This window comes from Eleutherodactylus coqui, chromosome 1 (genome assembly GCF_035609145.1).
Source record: "Eleutherodactylus coqui strain aEleCoq1 chromosome 1, aEleCoq1.hap1, whole genome shotgun sequence".
Classification (NCBI taxonomy): Eukaryota; Metazoa; Chordata; class Amphibia; order Anura; family Eleutherodactylidae; genus Eleutherodactylus; species Eleutherodactylus coqui.
The window spans coordinates 193,699,425-193,719,633 of NC_089837.1; the positions used below are offsets into that span (position 1 = coordinate 193,699,425).

Here is a 20,209-nt window from a genome sequence, read left to right on the forward strand (position 1 = left end):
AAGAAGAGTACCCGGGTTCAAAGTGGTACAACATTGGAAAAAGATGCTATGAGACATGAAGAGGGCTGGATCTGACAGGCTAGAGATTAAGTGCTTGGGTTTCACTTGTGTGCATATGCTTTGAATATCATGGGGGTTGAGGACCACTAGAGGGTAGTCCAGAACCGTAACTTTGTTCCCCTCGCAGAAGTCATTGACCATGCAGTAGGTGTCCGCATGGACACCTCTTTGTGTCTTTTCTTGACTGGAAAAGAAAGGTGCTTGCTGGAGGACATATTTTGTGCTAAACCTTATTGGAACCAAGTCTCCCACAAATCTCCAACGTTTTTTGTGGGAAACTAAAGGGATACTGTTCGACCCAGGGGTGTGTACCCTGGTTTCAAACACATCGTCATAGGGGGTACATTCAATTTCTCTATGTCTGTTGTGGAGGTGGCCAACAATTTGTCAGGACCTACGGAAAACTGAGTTTCTGCAGCGGCAGTCAGGGCAAACACATGAGCTGGACCCACCAAGAGAACAGTTAGTTTACAAAAATTCTTCTGAACTGGCACCTGAGGTCTCAACCCGTAAATCCATCCGGTGAGAATTTGATGGATGCAGATAAGGCCTGTAAGATGTTAGTGCCAATAACAGAGACATGAATTACATCAGGGCAGAATAATATACAAACCTGTATTAATCTACAAACATCTATTAATATTTGAAATGTGATATCCTTTAAGCAAATTCATTATTAATCTGATCCTGCCTGCAATGTCTCATCAAATTTGTGGGAAAAAAAAAACTTTTACTGGCTGCTCAAGATTCTCACCCCATTCTTTGTGGACAAGAGAGGGATGACCCATTACGTACTTTTACATCATCTAGCTCCACCCCTTCGATATTGGCCATTTGCGTCTTCATACTTTCATTTAAACTTTACAGTCTGCCCATCCACATCACAAACCAGTAGTCTTATGCAGGGGGGAGGGGGGAGGGTTAATCCCCAGTTAATACTTACATCACACATTTTACATTCATCACAGCCTGAACACGGGTCATTAACTATCATCCATCCATGCGTTCAAGTCTGCCCCGTCACCCCCCCCCCCATTTGAACGTGTACCAGTACATACTAATGGACAGAAAGAAAAGTGTGACAAACATACATCAGTTGAAAAACATTGAGGTGAGTGCTATAATGTTATGAAGTACATGATTCTATTGAGATGTGATTGTGAATAAGTGCTATTTTTGACAAATTATGTGAAAAAGTTTGCTGAGTGACTGAGACATTCTATCTTTCTTATTTACTGAAGCTGTTATATGCTATATTAAACGCTGATATATTTTAGAATGTGTGGCTATCTTTCAGCCCCCCCCCTGTCTTTCCTTCTCTGTCTGTGACCCTGCGCAAAGAGTGAAGTCTGAAAGCCCCCCACCTTTGCAAAATAACTGTTTTATCTCTCTGCGAATATGAAACACAGACTGAACAAAGTTGTTTTAGTTTAACTATTCACTGCATTTAAACTCCTAAATAATACATATGCTCGGACCTTCTGACAGTGCAACATGTTCTGCATTTCCAACCCCTGTATTCTTAAAAGCCCCCCAGGGTGTGAGTGGGATATAACTTTCTTACACCTGTATGAAAGAGACCAAGACCTGTCCCTCTGTGACCACAGAACCCTCCAAGAATGTATCTTAAAATTCTGATCTTTCCTGCCTTCTAAGACAGTATAATTCATTAGATTCATTACAAGCTTCTATTCCATTAAAGCAAACAAAGCTACTTTCCAAGCTTAGTATCACATTCTGCTCCGCTCTTATCTCTTGGCCTTGAGAAGTTAGACGAAGACAAAAACAAAAAGAAGGGGGAGCTGTCTCAGTTTCTGCAGCTTCAAGTAAACAATCCTTCTCTCACTAGAAGCGAGCTCAGTTAACCATTTGTGTGTATATGTGTATGTGTATGTATATTGTGAGGGATTAGCGTTTAGGATCGGTAGCAACCTGGGCATAAGCAGTCAGAGACAGTGACACATAGGATAAAGTCTTTAGTCCAGGCTTTGCCTGGGTTTATTTCCAAGCAAACAAAGTAAAATACAGGCCTTTACATCAGGCAAACATAATGTAAATCCTGCTCGTCCGAGCACTTACTATACATGTAGCGTCCCTGTCTACGTACTGGTAAACAAATGGCTCCTGCACACAGCCAGCCAGGACTCTCAGACCTGCAAAGGTCTCAGCTCTCTCTCCAGGCCCTGTAGGCCCAGGCTTTATAAGGCCTGGTACCAGCCCCACCTGGTACGTGGGAGTGACCATCCCACCCTTCACTTTGGTCACTCCAGGAAAAGCCGGCCCGGATTATGCGGCTTGGAGCCACCTACTTGCTACAACGTGTTAGTAGCTTAATGCTACTAACACTATACTGCTGGCTTCCTCCACCGAGCCCAGGCTGCTGGGTGGCACGTATCTGCCCAAGCGCTCCCTAAAGCAGCATAGGAGAGCATCCTAGGCGAGATATACCTGCCCTCCAGCACCTTGCCGGTCGCCGTCTCACAATATATATATATATATATATATATATATATATATATATATATATATATATATATATATATATATATATATATATATATACACACACACACATACATCTATTTCTAGCCACCTAGTATTATACACCTTTTCCTCTCTCTCTCTGCCACCAAATCACATGCCAGTAACCTTTCTCTTGACTTTGCTTGTTCCCCATACTTCTCTCTCTACCTAACTGCTAATGTAACCTTCAATAGACACTCTCCCGACTCCCTCCCGATCACTTACTGTACTTTCCAACATTTCACTTACAGATACATTCTTAATATGTGTACATACTTAACTTTCTTTGACTGTCACTCTGCTCCTCATTTCAGCACTTTGTAGTAAACCTTTGTCTTTCAAGGCGCCTCTCTTGGTCCTAAGAACCTCCTCTCAGTCACCATACTGTAATCTACTGTGCGGGTCCATGTCACACATTTTCAGAAGAGTTTTTTTTTTTACATTTTACAAATTGGGACCCTTGCCTCTCCGCCACCAATTTATCCGCTCGGCGGCCCTTAAGGGGCTCTGCCTTCTTTAATAAGGTCTTATGTATATTAAAACAACAACAACAATAATAATAACACGCTCCACAGATTGTATCCTTCTAATCCGAATTCTCAGCCCCTTATGTATGGAAAAACAACCAAGGGTCTCTTCTTCTATGGAACCAGTCTCACAGAATGCATCCATCTAATCCAAATTGTCAGCCCCTTATGTATGGCAAAACAACCGAGGGTACCTTCTTCTGTGAGACTAAAAAAAGGAAAGAGAGAAAAAAAAAATTCTGTAGATACAACAAACAACCCCCACTACTGCTAAAACCCTACGGACTCCAAGCGTAAAACGCAACATAAATATATGCTGGTCTTACCCTGAGTTCTGTGAGTTGATCAGGCTCGGTTTGCAGCACGACGGCTTCCTTGAGGCGTGGATCCGGGTGGTCTGGGCTGCATGGCTCCGGTTTTACCACCCCACGTTGGGCGCCAACGTTCAGGGAAATTCTGCGTACAGCACCAATCAGGCCCACCCCAATGCCCCACTGCCAGCGGTAAAGAAGAAACACCACACACGGAGATCTGGTATAGTTCCCACAAGGAAATAACTGCGCACTTTATTACAAATTACATGGGGTCTTATACCCTTTGATCACGTCACTAGGAATGGGTAATGGTCTCATTGGCTCAAATCCACCGCATAACCATATATGTGAAGTCCGCATTTCCGCATGAGGCAGTGATAGTTATATACGTAGTTAAACAGTCGTTATCTAGATATGGTGCTTCTGGGAAAACAGCCAAGCACGCGGCCTTTGTATCCAGTTCTGTATCATCTCTGAATTTCTGGACACATCTCTCTCAGCCTTGCAAAGCTTTGGAATATCTGATATAAGGCTACATATGAAGTTTTTGTCATTTTAGCCTAGAATTAGTATGTATAGAAAAATAGAATTAGTATACATTAGAGATGAGCGAACCTACTCGTTTCGAGTAATTACTCGATCAAGCACCACGATTTTCGAGTACTTCCGGACTCGGGTGAAAAGATTCGGGGGGGGGGGGCGGGGGGAGGCGTGGCGGAGCGGGGGGTAGCAGCGGGAAACAGGGGGGAGCCCTCTCTCTCTCTCTCCCTCTCCCCCTCCCTGCTGCAACCCCCCACTCACCCACGGCGCCCCCCGAATCTTTTCGCCCGAGTACGGAAGTACTCGAAAATCGCGGCGCTCGGGCGAAAAAGGGGCGTGGCCGAGTACGCGCACTCATCTCTAGTATACATATAAAAAGAAAGACATATATATATATATATATATAGATATTTTCGTACCTACAAATGTATGTATTTCCCTCTCAAGAGAAAACCTCCGATCTCTGCTGTGTTAACCCTTTAAATGCTGAGGTCTATGCAACTGCAGCATGTAAAGGGCTGTCACCATCGGACCCCCAGAATGTGATCAGGGGGTTCTGATGGGTCTCTGTGGAAGTTCCCTAAAGGGACAAAAATAAAAAAAAAAGTTAAAAAATTATTAAAAAAATAAAAACACTTGTCTCCTTCTACTTTGTAAAAAAAATTAAAATAAAATTACACTTGTGGTATCCCTGCATCGTAATGGCCCAGAGAAGGAAGTTAGTACATTATTTAACCCCTTAATGACACGGCCTCTTTTTTTTTTCTTCCCCTTTTCTTTTTTTCCTCTCCTCGTTTAAAAAATCATAACTCCTTTATTTATCCATCGACGTTGCTGTATGAGGGTTTGTTCTTTGCGGAATGAGTTGTATTTTTCAATGGTGCTATTTAATATACCATATAATGTACTGAAAAACTTTTACAAAATTCTAAGTGGAGTAAAATGAAAAAAAAATGACATTCCGACATCTTTCGGTGCGTCTTGTTTCTACGGCGCACAAACTGCAACAAAAATGACCTGATAACTTTATTCTGTGTGTCAGTACAATTACTACGATACCAAACTTGTATAGTTTTCTTTTTTGCTGCAGTACTTGTATTTTTTTCAAACACATTTAATTTTTTAAAATTATTTTCTGCTGCATCTTCTGCGCACAATAACTTTTTAATTTTTCCGTCGACATACTTGAGCAAGGGCTCATTTTTTGTTGGGTGTCCTGTAGTTTCTGTTAGTACTAATTCGGAATACAGTCTTTCAAAGATGAATGACTGCCTGTTTATACTGAGCAAGAAGTTGTTTACTAGTTTTTCTGTTTCACTAAGCTGAAACGGGACAATTAGGGACTAATAAGCAACGTCTTGCTCAGTACCGTTGGCTTACAGTTGCTCGTAATCTCTAATTTGAGAGATTATTCAGGGTACTATTGGACTGTGTCAATGTACCCTTTAGGCTGCATTCCCACGAACGTATATCGGTTCGGTTTTCACGCCGAGCCGATATACGTTGCCCTCTTGTGCAGCGGGGGGAGGATGGAAGAGCCAGGAGCAGGAACTGAGCTCCCGCCCCCTCTCTGCCTCCTCTCCGCCCCTCTGCACTATTTGCAAATAGTGCAGAGGGGCGGAGAGAAGGCAGAGAGGGGGCGTGAGGGGGCGTGAAAACCGAGCCGATATATGTTCGTCTAAATGCAGCCGCAGGGCGCGGTCACACGAGCGTAGAAAGCGTATTATCGTTTGTTCCTACTTTGCAAACTATCTTTTCGGCCATCGAATATGTGTTGGCGCGTATTTCGGTCGCGTATGTTCCGTTTTTTTTTCGGGTTGCCGTTTTTACGCGCCGTAAAATCGCCCGTGCGAACGAATACATTGGAAACCAACGCCTCAGATGGTCACGTTTATACGATTGGGCGCAAAAACGCGCCGTTTATGCGCTCGTGTGAACACACCCTTAGGGTGGTTTCACATGGGCGAGAAAATCACACAATTTTCGCGTGGTGCGAGAGTCAGTAAAAAAGCAGATTATAGCAAGGTTGCCCCCTCTCGCTTTTAACCCCTTCCCGCTCCAGGGCGTAAGTTTACGTCCTGGGGATAGCGCAGGATCATATATGATCCCGCGCTATCCCGCAGCGGGAGCCGACTGTCAGTCACAGCCGGTGTCCCACCGTAACAGCAGGGGGCATCGGCGATGCGCGCCCCCCCCCCCCTGTTAACCCCTTCCCTGCCGCGATCTAAGTAGATTGCAGCAGGGAAAAAGTTCACAGAGGGAGCGCGTTTTTATTGCAGAAAAGTGGAAAAACCTAAAAAAAATGTAAGAATTTTGGTATCGTTGTAACCGTACCGACCTGCAGAAAAAATGGATTGTCTTATTTATGCTGCATGATTAACGCTGTAAAAAAAAATAATCTATGGCAGAATTGAGGCGTTTTCTCTCTCTATCATAAAAAAAAATAAAATAAAAGTTTTACAATATAGTCAATGTACCCAAAAATGGCATCATCAAAAACTACAGTTCGCCACGCAAAGAACAAGCCCTTTTTTGGCCGCGTCGACGGAAAAATAAAAAAATTATGACTTTTCGCCAAAAATCCTTGCGTCCTTAAGCCCAAAATAGGCCATGTCATTAAAGGGTTAATATTAGCTCTTCTCAGGGAACCGTTAACAGAACAGATCAAATGTAACAAGGACATACAAGGAATTAAAATAGCTTCTCAAAAACACAAGATAGGCCTGAGGGTGCATTCACATGAACGTATATCGGCTCGGTTTTCACGCCGAGCCGATATACGTTGTCCTCGGGTGCAGGGGGGGGGAGGATAGAAGAGCCAGGGCCAGGAACTGAGGCTCCTGCCCCCTCTCTGCCTCCTCTCCGCCCCTCTGCACTATTTGCAATGGGGAGAGGCGGGGCGGGGCTAATTCCCAGACTTTAGCCCCGCCCCAGTTCCGCCTCCTCTCATTGCAAATAGTGCAGAGGGGCGGAGAGGAGGCAGAGAGGGGGACGGGAGCTCAGTTCCTGCACTTGGCTCTTCCATCCCCCCCCCCCCCTGCACACGAGAACAATGTATATCGGCTCGGCGTGAAAACCGAGCCGATATACGTTCGTGTGAACGCACCCTAAGGCTGCATTCACACGAACGTATATCGGCTCGGTTTTCACTCCGAGCCGATATACGTTGTCCTCATCTGCAGGGGGTGGGGAGGATGGAAAAGCCAGGAGCAGGAACTGAACTCCCGCCCTCTCTCTGCCTTCTCTCCGTCCCTCTGCACTATTTGCAATGGGGAGAGGCGGGACGGGGGCGGGGCTAATTCTCAAAACTTAGCCCCGCCCCTGCCTCCTTTCATTGCAAATAGTGCAGAGGGGCGGAGAGGAGACACGCTGTCTATTTTGAAACAGCCTTGCCCATTTCCACCACATGTAAACATACCCCAACGATAATAGTGACCCCCCAGCGGCCCCCAGTGTAATAGCGACACCCCACAACGGCCCTCAGCATAATAGCGACACCCCACAGCTGCCCCCAGTATCATAGTGACATCCCACAGTGGCCCCCAGCGTAATAGTGACATCCCACGGCGGCCCCCAGCTTAATAGTGACATCCCATGGTGGCCCCCAGGGTAATAGTGACATGCCACGGCGGCCCCCAGCGTAATAGTGACATCCCACAGCAGCCCCCAGCGGTAATAGCGACATCCGCCAGCGGTAATAGCAACATCCCCCAGTGGACCCCAGTGGTAACAGTGACATCCCCCAGCGCAATAGCGACACCCCACAGCAGCCCCCAGCATAATAGCGACATCCCCACAGAGGCCCCCAGTATCATAGTAACATCGCACGGTGGCCCCCAGTGTAATAGTGACATCCCACGGTGGCCCCCAGCTTAATAGTGACATTACATAGCAATCCCCAGCGTAATAGTGACATCCTATAGCAGTCCTCAGCGTAATAGTGATATCCCACGGCGGCCCCCAGCATAATAGTGACATCCCATAGCGGCCCCCAGTGTAATAGTGACATCCCATAGCAGTCCCCAGCATAATAGTGATATCCCACGGCGGCCCCCAGCATAATAGCGACATCACATAGCGGCCCCCAACGTAGTAGTGACATCCCATAGTGGCCCCCAGCATCATACTGACATCTCATAGCAGCACCCAGCAGTAATAGTGACATCCCATGGTGGCCCCCAGTGTAATAGTGACATCTCAGAGCGGCCCCCAGTAGTAATAGTGACATCTGATAGCGGCCCCTAGCGTAATAGTGACATCCCATAGTGGCCCCCAGCATAATAGTGACATCCCATGGCGGCCTCCCCTCCACCCCTGACTCTCCACTCAGTCACACAGTTGTGGTCCCAGCGCTCCCTGCCTCGCCGCTGTCCTCTATGCCGGGGCAGCTGGCCAGGCCCTATGCTGCCTGTGCTGGCGCTCCCAGCCTAGGGCCCGCCACTCTCAGCCTCGCCACAGTCCTCCGCCCCCATCTAATCAGAAGCTGGGGGCATGAATCAGTTGCTTGACAAGTGTATTATGTTTCCAGCCCTTACTTCCAATGGTGACATAATACACCAGCTGGGTGAATGCTGGCAGGGGAGCCACAGCCTCTGCCTGTATTCACAAGTGGTAAGCGGGCGATGGCGACTCATGCCAGTAGGGAGGGCTCTACGTGCCACCTCTGGCACGCGTGCCATAGGTTCACCACCACTGTACTAGGGCAAGAAGAAGAGAGGAGCCTGGAGACTTCTTCTGTTACTGGATAAAATGCTAAGAATGAGCAAAAGAAGGTTCAAAGGGGATGCAACTGAAAACTAATTGGGGATTGGGAGATTATTTTCTGTTGGATGTTTTCAATTTTAACTTTGAAATAAATGGCCAGATCTTCCGCACTGACATCTAAGTAGGGAGTAAAAAGGGTTTGTTTATTTTTTCTTACTTCACTCTGGATGGTTAATCAATGTGTTCCATAAAAGACATGAATGGTATGACGGTTTGTGTGCTATTGGTTCGAATTGTTTTTGTCTACAATTATGACTTGGCTAACAATTAGACAGCATTTTATAAGTAAACCATTCAAAATTCCAGGTAATTTCAATGGGTTCACTTACTTATCTTGCAAATATAGAATCAAAGTTCAACTGAAGAGAGCAAGCTTATGTGGCTTACCTGACTACCTTTCCTCCATAATGTGCTTGCTCATATGGCATCAGTCAGTATATAAGGGCTAATGATTGAAGTCCTGAATCCTCCTTGTCTCATCCAGTGCTTCAACCATTAGAGAAATATTCCTACTACTCCAACCTTGTAAAGGTTGACCATGTACATTAGATGACTGGCCAGCTTAGCTGACATTCATCTAAGGTATATGATGGTTTGCCAACTCTCCTCAGGCACCAGATATCAAAGGAAAGAAGAATCAGGCATTTCAACATGCATGATCCTTTTGTTCTCAAAGAAGATGCCCTCTCCATTGAGATCAAACACTCGCTAGGACTAGCCAAGTGTGTATGTACATAGGGAGTCAGGAGAAACCGCTGTTAGCCATATGATCTTTTGGATGACCACTATCTAAGAGCTCCGACACACTTGCATTTATTTAACACAAATGTCAATGGGACTTTCTAATGTTAAAAACATCACATCTCACTCGCTTGCACATTGCATGGCATGTGAGGTGTTAACTGTCCCATTGAAAACAATGGGCGATGTGTTCCAAGAGACATGAAAAAATAGGACATGCTGCAATTTTTTTACAGGGAAAAAAAAAATTGCTGATGTGTATGACTTCATTCAAAGAATGGAGTTTATATTCACTCGAATTTTGCGCTCGTGTGAATGTAGTCTAACAGGAATAAATATGCATTAGAGGTCAAATAGTCACTAATGGCCTTTCCTTATTTTATTGCTACATTCAGTGAGCAAAGTTTACACTGTTAGGTCTCCATGACAACAAATAATTTGTTTTCCCTTAACCACTTAAAATGTAAACATGACATTTTTGCAGTAGAAGAAAAGTAATAATAGTGGAGAGCTCTCTACATGTATTATGACAATCACAAAACGAAGGTCAATGAGTTCTGTTTGAATACACTCCTTGGCAAAAAAGCATTCATCCACTAGAAGGAGTTACGAAATCAAATGAAGCTTTACATATGTGATTGTAACGTTGGTATACAATGTGATTACAATAGCAGAGCAAAAGTATTTGTGGTGGAAAAGTGAACACTTGAAGGAAGGCTCTAGTACCCTGTTGGGCTGCCTCTAGCTTGGATACAAGATGTGATACAGGCAGGCATGGAGGCTCTAGTACCCTGTTGTACTGCCTCTAGCTTGAATACAAGATGTGATACAAGTGGGCATGGAGGCTCTAGTACCCTGTTGGGCTGCCTCTAGCTTGGATACAAGATGTGATACAGGCAGGCATGGAGGCTCTAGTACCCTGTTGCGCCGCCTCTAGCTTGGATACAGTATGTGATACGGGAGGCATGGAGGTTCTACTACCCTGTTGTACCACCTCTAGCTTGGATACAAGATGAGATACAGGTGGGCATGGAGGCTCTAGTACCCTGTTGGGCTGCCTCTAGCTTGGATACAAGATGTTATACAGGCAGGCATGGAGGTTCTACTACCCTGTTGTACCACCTCTAGTTTGGATACAAGATGTGATACAGGCAGGCATGGAGGCTCTAGTACCCTGTTGTACCACCTCTAGCTTGGATGCAAGATGTGATACAGGCAGGCATGGAGACTCTAGTACCCTGTTGGGCCTCCTCTAGTTTGGATACAAGATGTAATACAGGCAGTCATGGAGGCTCTAGTACCCTGTTGGGCCTCCTCTAGCTTGGATACAAGATGTAATACAGGCAGTCATGTAGGCTCTAGTACCCTGTTGGGCCGCCTCTAGCTTGGATACAATATGTGATATGGGTGGGCATGGAGGCTCTAGTACCCTGTTGTACAGCCTTTAGCTTGGATACAAGATGGGATACGTGTGGTTATGGAGGCTTTAGTACCCTGTTGTACTGTCTCTAGCTTGAATACAAGATGTGATATTGGCAGGCATGGAGGCTCTAGTCCCCTATTCTAGCACCTCTAGCTTGGATACAAGATGTGATACGGGCAGACATGGAGGTATACAGATTCCATATAGTGCCCTGTGGCATATCGGTTCACATTTTCTGTAAACAGCCTCCAGATTGTGCAAATTTGTAGTCTGTCAAAGTTGTCCCATATATGTTCTATCGGCAATAGATGTGGCGACCCATCAGGCCACAGAAGTGTGACAAAATTATGCAGGCATTCCTGTGACTCCCTTGCTGTATACGGCTGAGCATTGTCCTGCTGGAAAATGCATCTTGAAAGCCCTGCCATGAAAGGAACACATGTGGCTGAGCTGTCATTGTCCCTTGTACCACTACTAGGGGTGTCCGAATGTTGTATGCAATGGCCCCTCAGACCAATCACACCAGCAGTAGGGCAATGTGCTGCTCTAGAACAAAGGCAGGATTGAGGCGCTCACCCCTAGGTCTCCAGACACGAACACGGTTGTCATTGTTGCCCAAACTAAACCTGGATTCCTCACTGAGACAACTCTATTTTTCTCTGTAGCAGTCCAGTTTCATCATTCACCACACCACTGCAAAGGGAGGCACTGATGGGTGTCAAAAGGCAGTACACATAATGGGCACTGTGAGACCACATATCCTTCAGCCAGACACGGGGATCTATAATGATGGTGCCACCTGTCACTGGATGGCGGACAATGAAACAATTGGAGAAGCTCTTGATTGTCAGACTATCCACTCTACTAGTGGTCTGTTGAGGATGTTCTGTGTCCAGTCACTGTGTGTATGCCCTCACACATCCAGTGGTTCCAGCACCTGCTAACAGTCTGGTCAGCACGGCTCAGGTGGGCAATTTGTCAATATGAACATCCAACTTCTCACTTTCCACTAATATGCTGCTTCTCAAACTCTGTTAACTGGGTGGGTGAAATCTCTTTGATTACGTCGTAGTCATGTCTAGTGGTTGACAAGCTCTACACAAGAGGAAAAAAGAGGTCACTACACACACGTATCCTCTGAGAGCTTTTTTTATAGGCCAAGCGATGAATCACTTTTAGGGCCTCGGGTTGCAAGGCTGTTCATCTAATCACACCACAACTCTCATTATTTGTATATCTGCCTGAGATGTAATTGCATGTAGAGTTTTGAAGCAAACAACTCTTAGATGCTTGGTTTTTTTTTAAACAATGAATGTGCATGATATAATAACTGTTTCACTGCTTTTGTCTAGACTTAAAGTCCTCTCGAAGTTCTTTTTACTCCTGGCTCATAAATTGTAATCCTAAATCTAAGTGCCTAAAGAAAAAAACCCTCTATACTGTCCAGTTTTGGGACCTGCTCAATCACCCTTAATTCTAGCATGGTTTTTATTTCTTTGGAGAAGACTTCACGACGGACCTCTGGAATCCTTTAAGGTTCACATTGACCTTCATACCTGGTTCGGTGACAATGTCATGTATGATAATCATAGTCCATCCTGGCTCCTCTGAAAATAAGTTTTTGCTCTGAAGGACAAACTGGTTTGCCTCCTTTTTTTTGAACATCTGACAAGGCCTTGGCGATCTTATCCTCCATTACCGGCTGATCAATCGTAAATGGAACTAGTTCTGCAGACAAAGATGGATGGTCTTTTCAAGGTTTGATCAGATCTATTTGGTAAACCTGTTGTGGTTTGCTTTTCCCTGTTGATATACCTTATACGTTTCATCAGTCAGTTTTTTCCTTAATTTCAAAGAGCCACTGCCATTTGAATAGGAACTTGCTTCCCAGTGTCGAAATAAGAACCAACATTCATTTTCCATGTTCAAAAGTACATACTTTGGCCCCACTATCATGACTCATCGTTTCGGCTCGTTGAGCCTGTTGCATATGTTGCTTGACAATGGGCATAACAGCTGCAATTCAATTGTGCGTTTGGAAGACATGTTCCATAACTGTTTTAAAAGGAGTGGCTTGTCCTTTCCAGACCTCTTTAATGATATCTAAGAGACTCCGTGGCTGTCTTCTATACAGTAATTCAAAGGGAGAAAACCCCTTGGATGGGCATCTCTCTTATGGTAAACAGGTAATAGGAAATCCCAATTTTTTTTCCATCCCTGTCGACCACAGTTTTTAGCATTTGCTTTAAAGTTTTTTTTAATCTGTCCACTAGCCGATCCATCGGTTGGTAAGGATGGTAAGCCAGCATACGTAATCGCACTACTTAAATTACCAGAGTTCCTTTATCACACTAGACATGAAGAGGGTTCCCTGGGTGGCGAGTATTTCTTTGTGGGATAGCCACCCAGCAAAACGCATGGACTAATATTTTTGCAATCACTTTGGAAGGAAGAATTATCCAAAGGAATAGCCTTAGGCCTCCCTCACACAGACGATTTTGTACAGTGTTTAGCGCTGCTTTTTCAGCACAGCGCTAAACGCCGTACAACGCTTCATTGAATGGCTGTGATTGATGCATCCAGCGGTGGCTGTAATTGGCTGAGCCGGCTGTCACTCAGCCAATCAGAGCAATCTCTTGCTAGAGGCGGGTCTTCAAACCCCGTCACTAACAAAAAAATTCTCTGTCGGCTTGACAAGTGCCCGGCCGCTGGCCCAGAACTACGGAGAACACCAGCGGGGACCCCCAATGGCACCTGCTAGGCGGGTATTGCCTCAGACATTGCCACAGGTGTTACGTGGCCAGGATTTAAGTTATACAAAGTCACATATGTATACAGAACATCACAGTTGCAGCCAAAGTGAATACAGACCAGCAATGAGGATGGGAACAGTGGTGCTGAATTGGAGTGGGAGGGTGGGGAGGAGGTATAATTTAGTTTGTTGTTTTTCACCATTTATAGTCTCCTCCAAAATTTTTCATTGACTTGCAAAACCTCTTTCAGCATTACAAACTCACAGTAAACTACATATCAACATATGAATATGGTGCAATAAAGGAGCCTTAAAAGGAGTGGGATTATTTGTTGTTTGATGTAGTAGAATCGGTTGAATGGAGTAGGGATACATTTTATCATCTTTTTTCAATTTTTAGATAACCAGAATTAAAACACAGTAATATAATCTGATCAATCTCATTGGAGGTTACTATTTTTTTCTTCTTACCAATATTTTGCTTTTCATAACCAAGGAGTTTAGTTGCAAGTAATCTTTCTAGTTTCAAAAATTCAGAGTAATTTATATGGTTCTCCAATAACTTCAATGTAGTATTGATTTTGTGACTAAATTCAACTGTGAAACTTTTTACTTCCTGGACAATTATTCAAACATACTACATGAATATTCATGGATAAACATGTCCTATTCATTGCTGAACTTGGGGGTATTTTTAAAACTGAATTCAAATCTCTGGGGACATTTTGCCTTAGACATAGTTATAGAAATGTATAAGCTAAATCATGCTGTACCTCATTTTAAAAAAATATTGTGCAAATCAGTGAATATTTTAAGTCCCTGAGATATAGAGATGAGCGAGCATACTCGATAAGGCAAACTACTCGAACGAGTAGTGCCTTATGCGAGTACCTGCCCGCTCGTCTGTAAAGATTCGGCTGCCGGCGCGGGTGAGAGGTGAGTTGCGGCGGTGAGCGGGGGGCAGAGCGAGATCTCCCCGCCGCTCCCCGCCCCCTGCCGGCACCCGAATCTTTAGAGACGAGCGGGCAGGTACTCAAATAAGGCATACTCACTTGAGTAGTTTGCCTTATCGAGTATGCTCGCTCATCTCTACTGAGATACCCAGGTGGGCTCTTCAAATGGAGGTGTAGTCCAAGATTCTTGCTTCAATATAAAACCCGACAAGCTAAGACTAGTGTATTGATGAACTAATTTTTTTTCTGTTTGGAAACATGGTTGTAGTTCTCCATGGTCCCAGACTAGTAAGTCCAGGACTACTTGAAAGAGGATCCCTAATGGCCAAAATGCATTTAAAGATTCTCAATACCTGTAGATGACCGTCCAGTGTATCAGAATTTTTTTTAAGGCCCCCCCCCCCCCCCCACCCCTCTCCGATATTAGCTGCCATAGTGGCCTAATGTTTAATATCAAAGAAACAACCAATCACAACAAAAATCTCAAGAGTTCTTTGGTCCATTATAAGAAAAAAAAATAGAGGTTGCAGGGTAGGGTGGGAGGATTAAAATCATGAAAAAAGGGTTGAGGACTTCCGGTTCAAGTATGTGGACGTATGAGTGTGTATGTGAAGTGAGATCTGTGTGCTCCTTGTAAACTAACCTACTGGGTTACCCAGTTACCGTTGCACTGAGCCAGATCTCTCTTGTGATGCTTGTATTTTCTGCCTGATATTCTGGTTCCCTTGATTTGACTTTCTGTCTGATCTACTGGCTCCCGTGACAAACTGACCGAGTGTGATTGGTCCAAAACTAGTTGGCTTTCAGAAACTCATTGCTCATATGCCTGAATACAGTTACCAGAATCAGAAAGGATGTTTCCTTCATGAGCATTTCTCCAGCACAATATTATCTCTGGCTATAGTCCAAATCATACTCCTGGTGGCCAAAAGGTCTATCTTAAAACTATGGATCTATTCACACCCTCTGGATGGGAGCTTTACCGGTTAGAGCACCTGTTTAATAATGTCTTCACTTACTATGGAGATTTTTTGCACCATGTGGCACTTTTTTCTATTTGTTTTATTCTTTAGTTGGCACTGTGTTCAGCTCCATCAATACTATAAAATTGTCTACTAACAATTTAACGTATAGTGAAAGACTTGCCCTCAAATAGTGATCCTGCTCCCTGCTATCACAAAACCTTTCAGGCCTGCAGATGAGACAGCTGATGTTTCTGCTGCATAGTGTGATTGTTATGAAATACCACAATTTCCATTAGAACAGCCTGCTTCCAGATTTGCTGATGCTTGTTGCCAAATCTGTGGATCCAGTGGTAGAGTCTCACTGGACTCTAAGAAGTGGGACTAAGTGTACATTCTGTGGCATTATCTGCCATTGGACCGACACCATCTTGGACCTTGGCACTGTCTGCCTGTGCATTTGCAAGTTGGGATATACAACACATTGCCGGTAAGATGACAGAGCGTACTAGTGGGCCAGTTCATTGCCCTTATAGATCAGTCTCTAAGGCCTATATAACTCTCCCAGGGCGTTAAAGGGCTTCAGAGTATACAGTAAACTCTGGTACCAGTACTGATAGTTTCTTGATACCCTAGGTTACCTAGATAATCTACCACCTCCCTGCATTGATTCAGATTACTTCTTGTGATCTACTACTATGGTCCTATATTATGGATAACTCCTTCTAGTTTTCATTTTCAAAGAGAGGTCCTGTTGATCACCAATTTTGTGCCTCAAAGTTATCTACCACATTAGATTACTTTTTCCTCTAAGACATTACTGTGCATGTCCATGCAGTGGTGCCTTTTAAAAAGAACCTTAAAGGGGTTGTCCGGCCAGAAACATTGCATGTCATTACTTCTGTTTGCCCATTTCCATGCACTTTGTAATATACATTGTGCATGGAAAATGAAGCAAACAGAAGTTTTGGACTTACCTAAAGGGGTGCCCCCCCCCCGGGGTGCCCCCCCCCCCCCGTGTTGCTCCTCCGTCGTCCCTGGTTACTATAAGAATCTTCTCTTCTTCTTGTCGGGCCGCAGCAGCTCTTGTCGGCGCGGGAACGAGCCTCTTCTCATCCGCGCATGCGCAGTTCTTCTCTCTGCAGCCCGGACCGATATACAATCTCCTTGTGTGCAGGGGGAGGAGGATGGAAGAGCGAGGAGCAGGACCTGAGCTCCCGCCCCCTCTCTGCCTCCTCTCCGTCCCTCTGCACTATTTTCAATGAGGAGAGGCGGAATGGGGGCGGGGCTAAGGTGCACGCCTTAGCCCCACCTCCGTCCTGCATCTCATTGAAAATAGTGCAGAGGGGTGGAGAGGGGGCGGGAGCTCAGTTCCTGCTCCTCGCTCTTCCATCCTCCCCCCCCCCCCTGCACACAAGGAGATCGTATATCGGTCCCGGCTGCAGAGAGAAGAACTGTGCATGCGCGGATGAGAATGTATATTACAAAGTGCATGGAAATGGGCAAACAGAAGTAATGACATGCAATGTTTCTGGCCGGACAACCCCTTTAATCCTGCTGATTATTTTTCAGTTTTACGAGATCGGGGACTCTTGGTACATCCTTAAGGGTCATCCAATTACTTCTTACAAGCCTGAAACCCAACCTAGCCCTTTCATTAATCCTGATGCACAAACAGGCTCCTCTTACTATCCAAGAGCAGCAATTTGCTTTCACCATTAGAGTAGAGAAGATCAAGGTTGACACTGCTCAAGCAAGGTACTCAACACACTAGAGCACAAGTTACAGAGGTTGAGCAACAAATCAGTAAACTCGAAGATATAAAAAATTGTCAATGCCAACTGACTATTTTGCAAGTGTCTACTGTAATGTCGCATTTTGGTTTGTGCGGGTCTATCTGAAAGAGCAGAGGAAACGTATTACCATACTGGAAAACCTCCTACTACTTATGGTAAAGATCAGTTTTCATCTGTGTTCACCATTGCAAGGGCACAACATATCCTGCCTGAACCAGCTCTGCCTGGCCTGGTGCTCCAGCCAAGTTCTTAAGTTTCTGATACAGACACACTTCTCCATTTAGCCCACAAGTAGGGACCTCTGCAATTTGAAAATATACAAATTCAAATCTTTCCAGATTTTTTTCTCAGAGGGTTAGAGTAAGAGAATGCAATTTATGCAGGTCAAGCAAAGATTAAGAGAAGAGAAGCCAGTCTCAAATATTCCGTGACATACCCATCCACGTAGATGGTAACAGGACTCGTTTCTTTGATGCCTCGAAGCAGTTGTCTACTTGGCTGGATACAAGACGGAGAGGAGCTGCTCACTTCCCACATCCAGGAAAAGACTTACTGGAGGGGAGGGACAAAGAGCTGAGTAAACAAGTTTAACAGCAGGTCTTGTTTTTTGTTTTTGTATGAATATGTATCATATCGGTTATATCTAAATGGCTTTGTAGACCCTGGATTGGCCGGAGCCATCATTTCCTCTTCAGAGATGGGAACCAGGAAGTTTTGATTTTTGTTCATAGATAGACTTTCTTAAGGCTGAACCTGATCAACATATTAATACATGCTCTAGTTAACCATATCCCTTACTATTAATTGGCATTTACAGGTCCTACCACACCATTCCGAAAGGTCTGTGCTTCACTTTGCTGTGCAATTTATGACTTCTAAGGTAGAGTCTGCACTGCACAGACGGATAACTTTATTGCTAAATGGGACTGCTTTGAAGACAGGCTCTCAACTGTGCAGAGAGATATGCAATTATTCTCCTTAACTTCACTTCAAAATACTGTGAAAAGCTATGGGTTTATAGACATTTTATATTATTTGTCATCACCCACCTACCCTCAGTGGAAGCTACTTTCATTTTGGGTTAGAGTACTACTCTCTGCTACTGACTTTGATAAGTGGAATACATTTTTCTCCTATCAAGGATCAGAAAGCCCCTTTAAAAGCATCCCAAGTATATAGTAAAGTGTACACAAAGGAGAGTTATCATAGGCTATATATGGTTTAAAATGGGGCTTTTATCCAGAGTTCTTCATTTTTTTCTCACAACGTTCACCGTGCGGGGTAAGTAATGCATTACTTTGATAGATTGAACTTTTACAGACTTAGCAATACCAAATATGCATTTTTGTTTTATTATTTAAATCTTTTATTATAAATATTGCAAAATGTTTATTTTTAAACTTATTACTTTTTTTGTTTGCTTTCTTTAATGATTAGTAAAACATTATTGATCTCTTTACTTTTTTTTTAGCCCCTAGAGGGGACAACTTGCGATGCTTTGAATGCTCCTGCAGTATGATGTAATGCTATAGCATTACATCATACTGCGATTGGGCAGGTAGTCTATCAAGCCACCCTATTGGCATGGCTTGGTAGGCATTCCACCTAGACAGCCCTGGGGCCTTTCAGAAGGCCCTGGGCTGCCTTGACATCCGCATGGCTCCTGCGATCTCATCGCGGGGAGGCGTACAGGACAGAATTGACAGCGACATTTAAGGGGTTAACAACTCCAAGCAGCCGTGCGGTTTATCGGAGCTGTTGCCGGCGAGTGGCAGCCGTAACAAACAGCCCACGTTGTATGGAGGGAGATCGCCGTGCAATCTCTCTTCATACATACCCCAACGCTGCAGGACAGAAATGTATGTCCTATAGTGTTAAAGCTTAAAGAATACCTGCTCTTTTCCCTTTGGAGCGCTCCTGCTGTCAGCTGTTTTAGTCAGCTGAAGATGGCCCAACATTGCAATATATGGGGCCGCCTGCAGCTGCCAAAAACAACCGATGGAGGAGAAGCGCTCCGCAGGTAATAGTGCAGGCACTCTTTAAGGATTTAATATGTACAAATTTGTATGAAGAGAAGTCGTTGAATATTGTATGGTAATGTAAACTTGTTAATGGGAAGGTTTTTTTTTTTTTTTTAAATGTATGAAAATGTAAACTTCTTATCTTTTCTCCCCTCTTTGATGTTAGAAATATGGATCCATCTGAAAAAAGATTTCAAATGAACAGCTTTGAAGCGGACCTTGGGAAAACACTAAAAGCTGATAGAACCTACTCCCAGCAAGTAGTAGAAGAATCTCAGTCACACTTTCTTAGCTTCATAAATGAAGTTGATCAGTCAGGCAGAGCAAAGTCAACTACCAGGTCGATAGACAATAGCATTCTCATTCACCATACTGTTAGAAACCGCACAGTTGAAGATGATCCTAATTGTCTAGCAAGATTCAACATACCAAACTTTGTAAATGCAGACCCAAACTCATCTTCAACTGATGAGGAGCTCCTAATTTATGACCCATCAATTATTGTAAAAAAATAAACCGCCTAACCTTTTAAACTGATCCTTTCCAGTTTCAGACTGGAAGAACCTGTCTGGAAAAAGTGAAGTGACAGCATCAGTTGGTGCAAAAATCTTCAAAAAAAATGTCATTCTCCCATAACAGGTAAAACAGCAGGCGACGTTTTGACCCCCAATCGGGTCTTTGTCAAGCTCCGACAATTGGGGGTTGAAACATCACCTGCTGTTTTACCTGTTATGGGAGAATAACATTTATTGAAGATTTTTGCACCAATCGATGGTGCCACTTAACTTTTTCCTGTTGAGCTGGTCTTAATCCCAGTGGCTGTCGCATTGAGA

At 44.3% G+C, this 20,209-nt stretch overlaps 1 protein-coding gene across 1 annotated transcript in view; it reads left to right on the top strand.

The window, feature by feature from the left end:
* MRAP2 (melanocortin 2 receptor accessory protein 2) overlaps positions 1-19,979 on the top strand; it is a 68,446-nt gene extending 48,467 nt beyond the window's left edge. The window contains exon 4 of the mRNA XM_066605018.1: positions 19,543-19,979. Coding sequence (XP_066461115.1) covers positions 19,543-19,891 — 349 coding nt within the window. The 3' untranslated portion in view covers positions 19,892-19,979. The remainder of the gene's footprint in view (positions 1-19,542) is intronic.
* Positions 19,980-20,209: the final 230 nt, after the last annotated feature.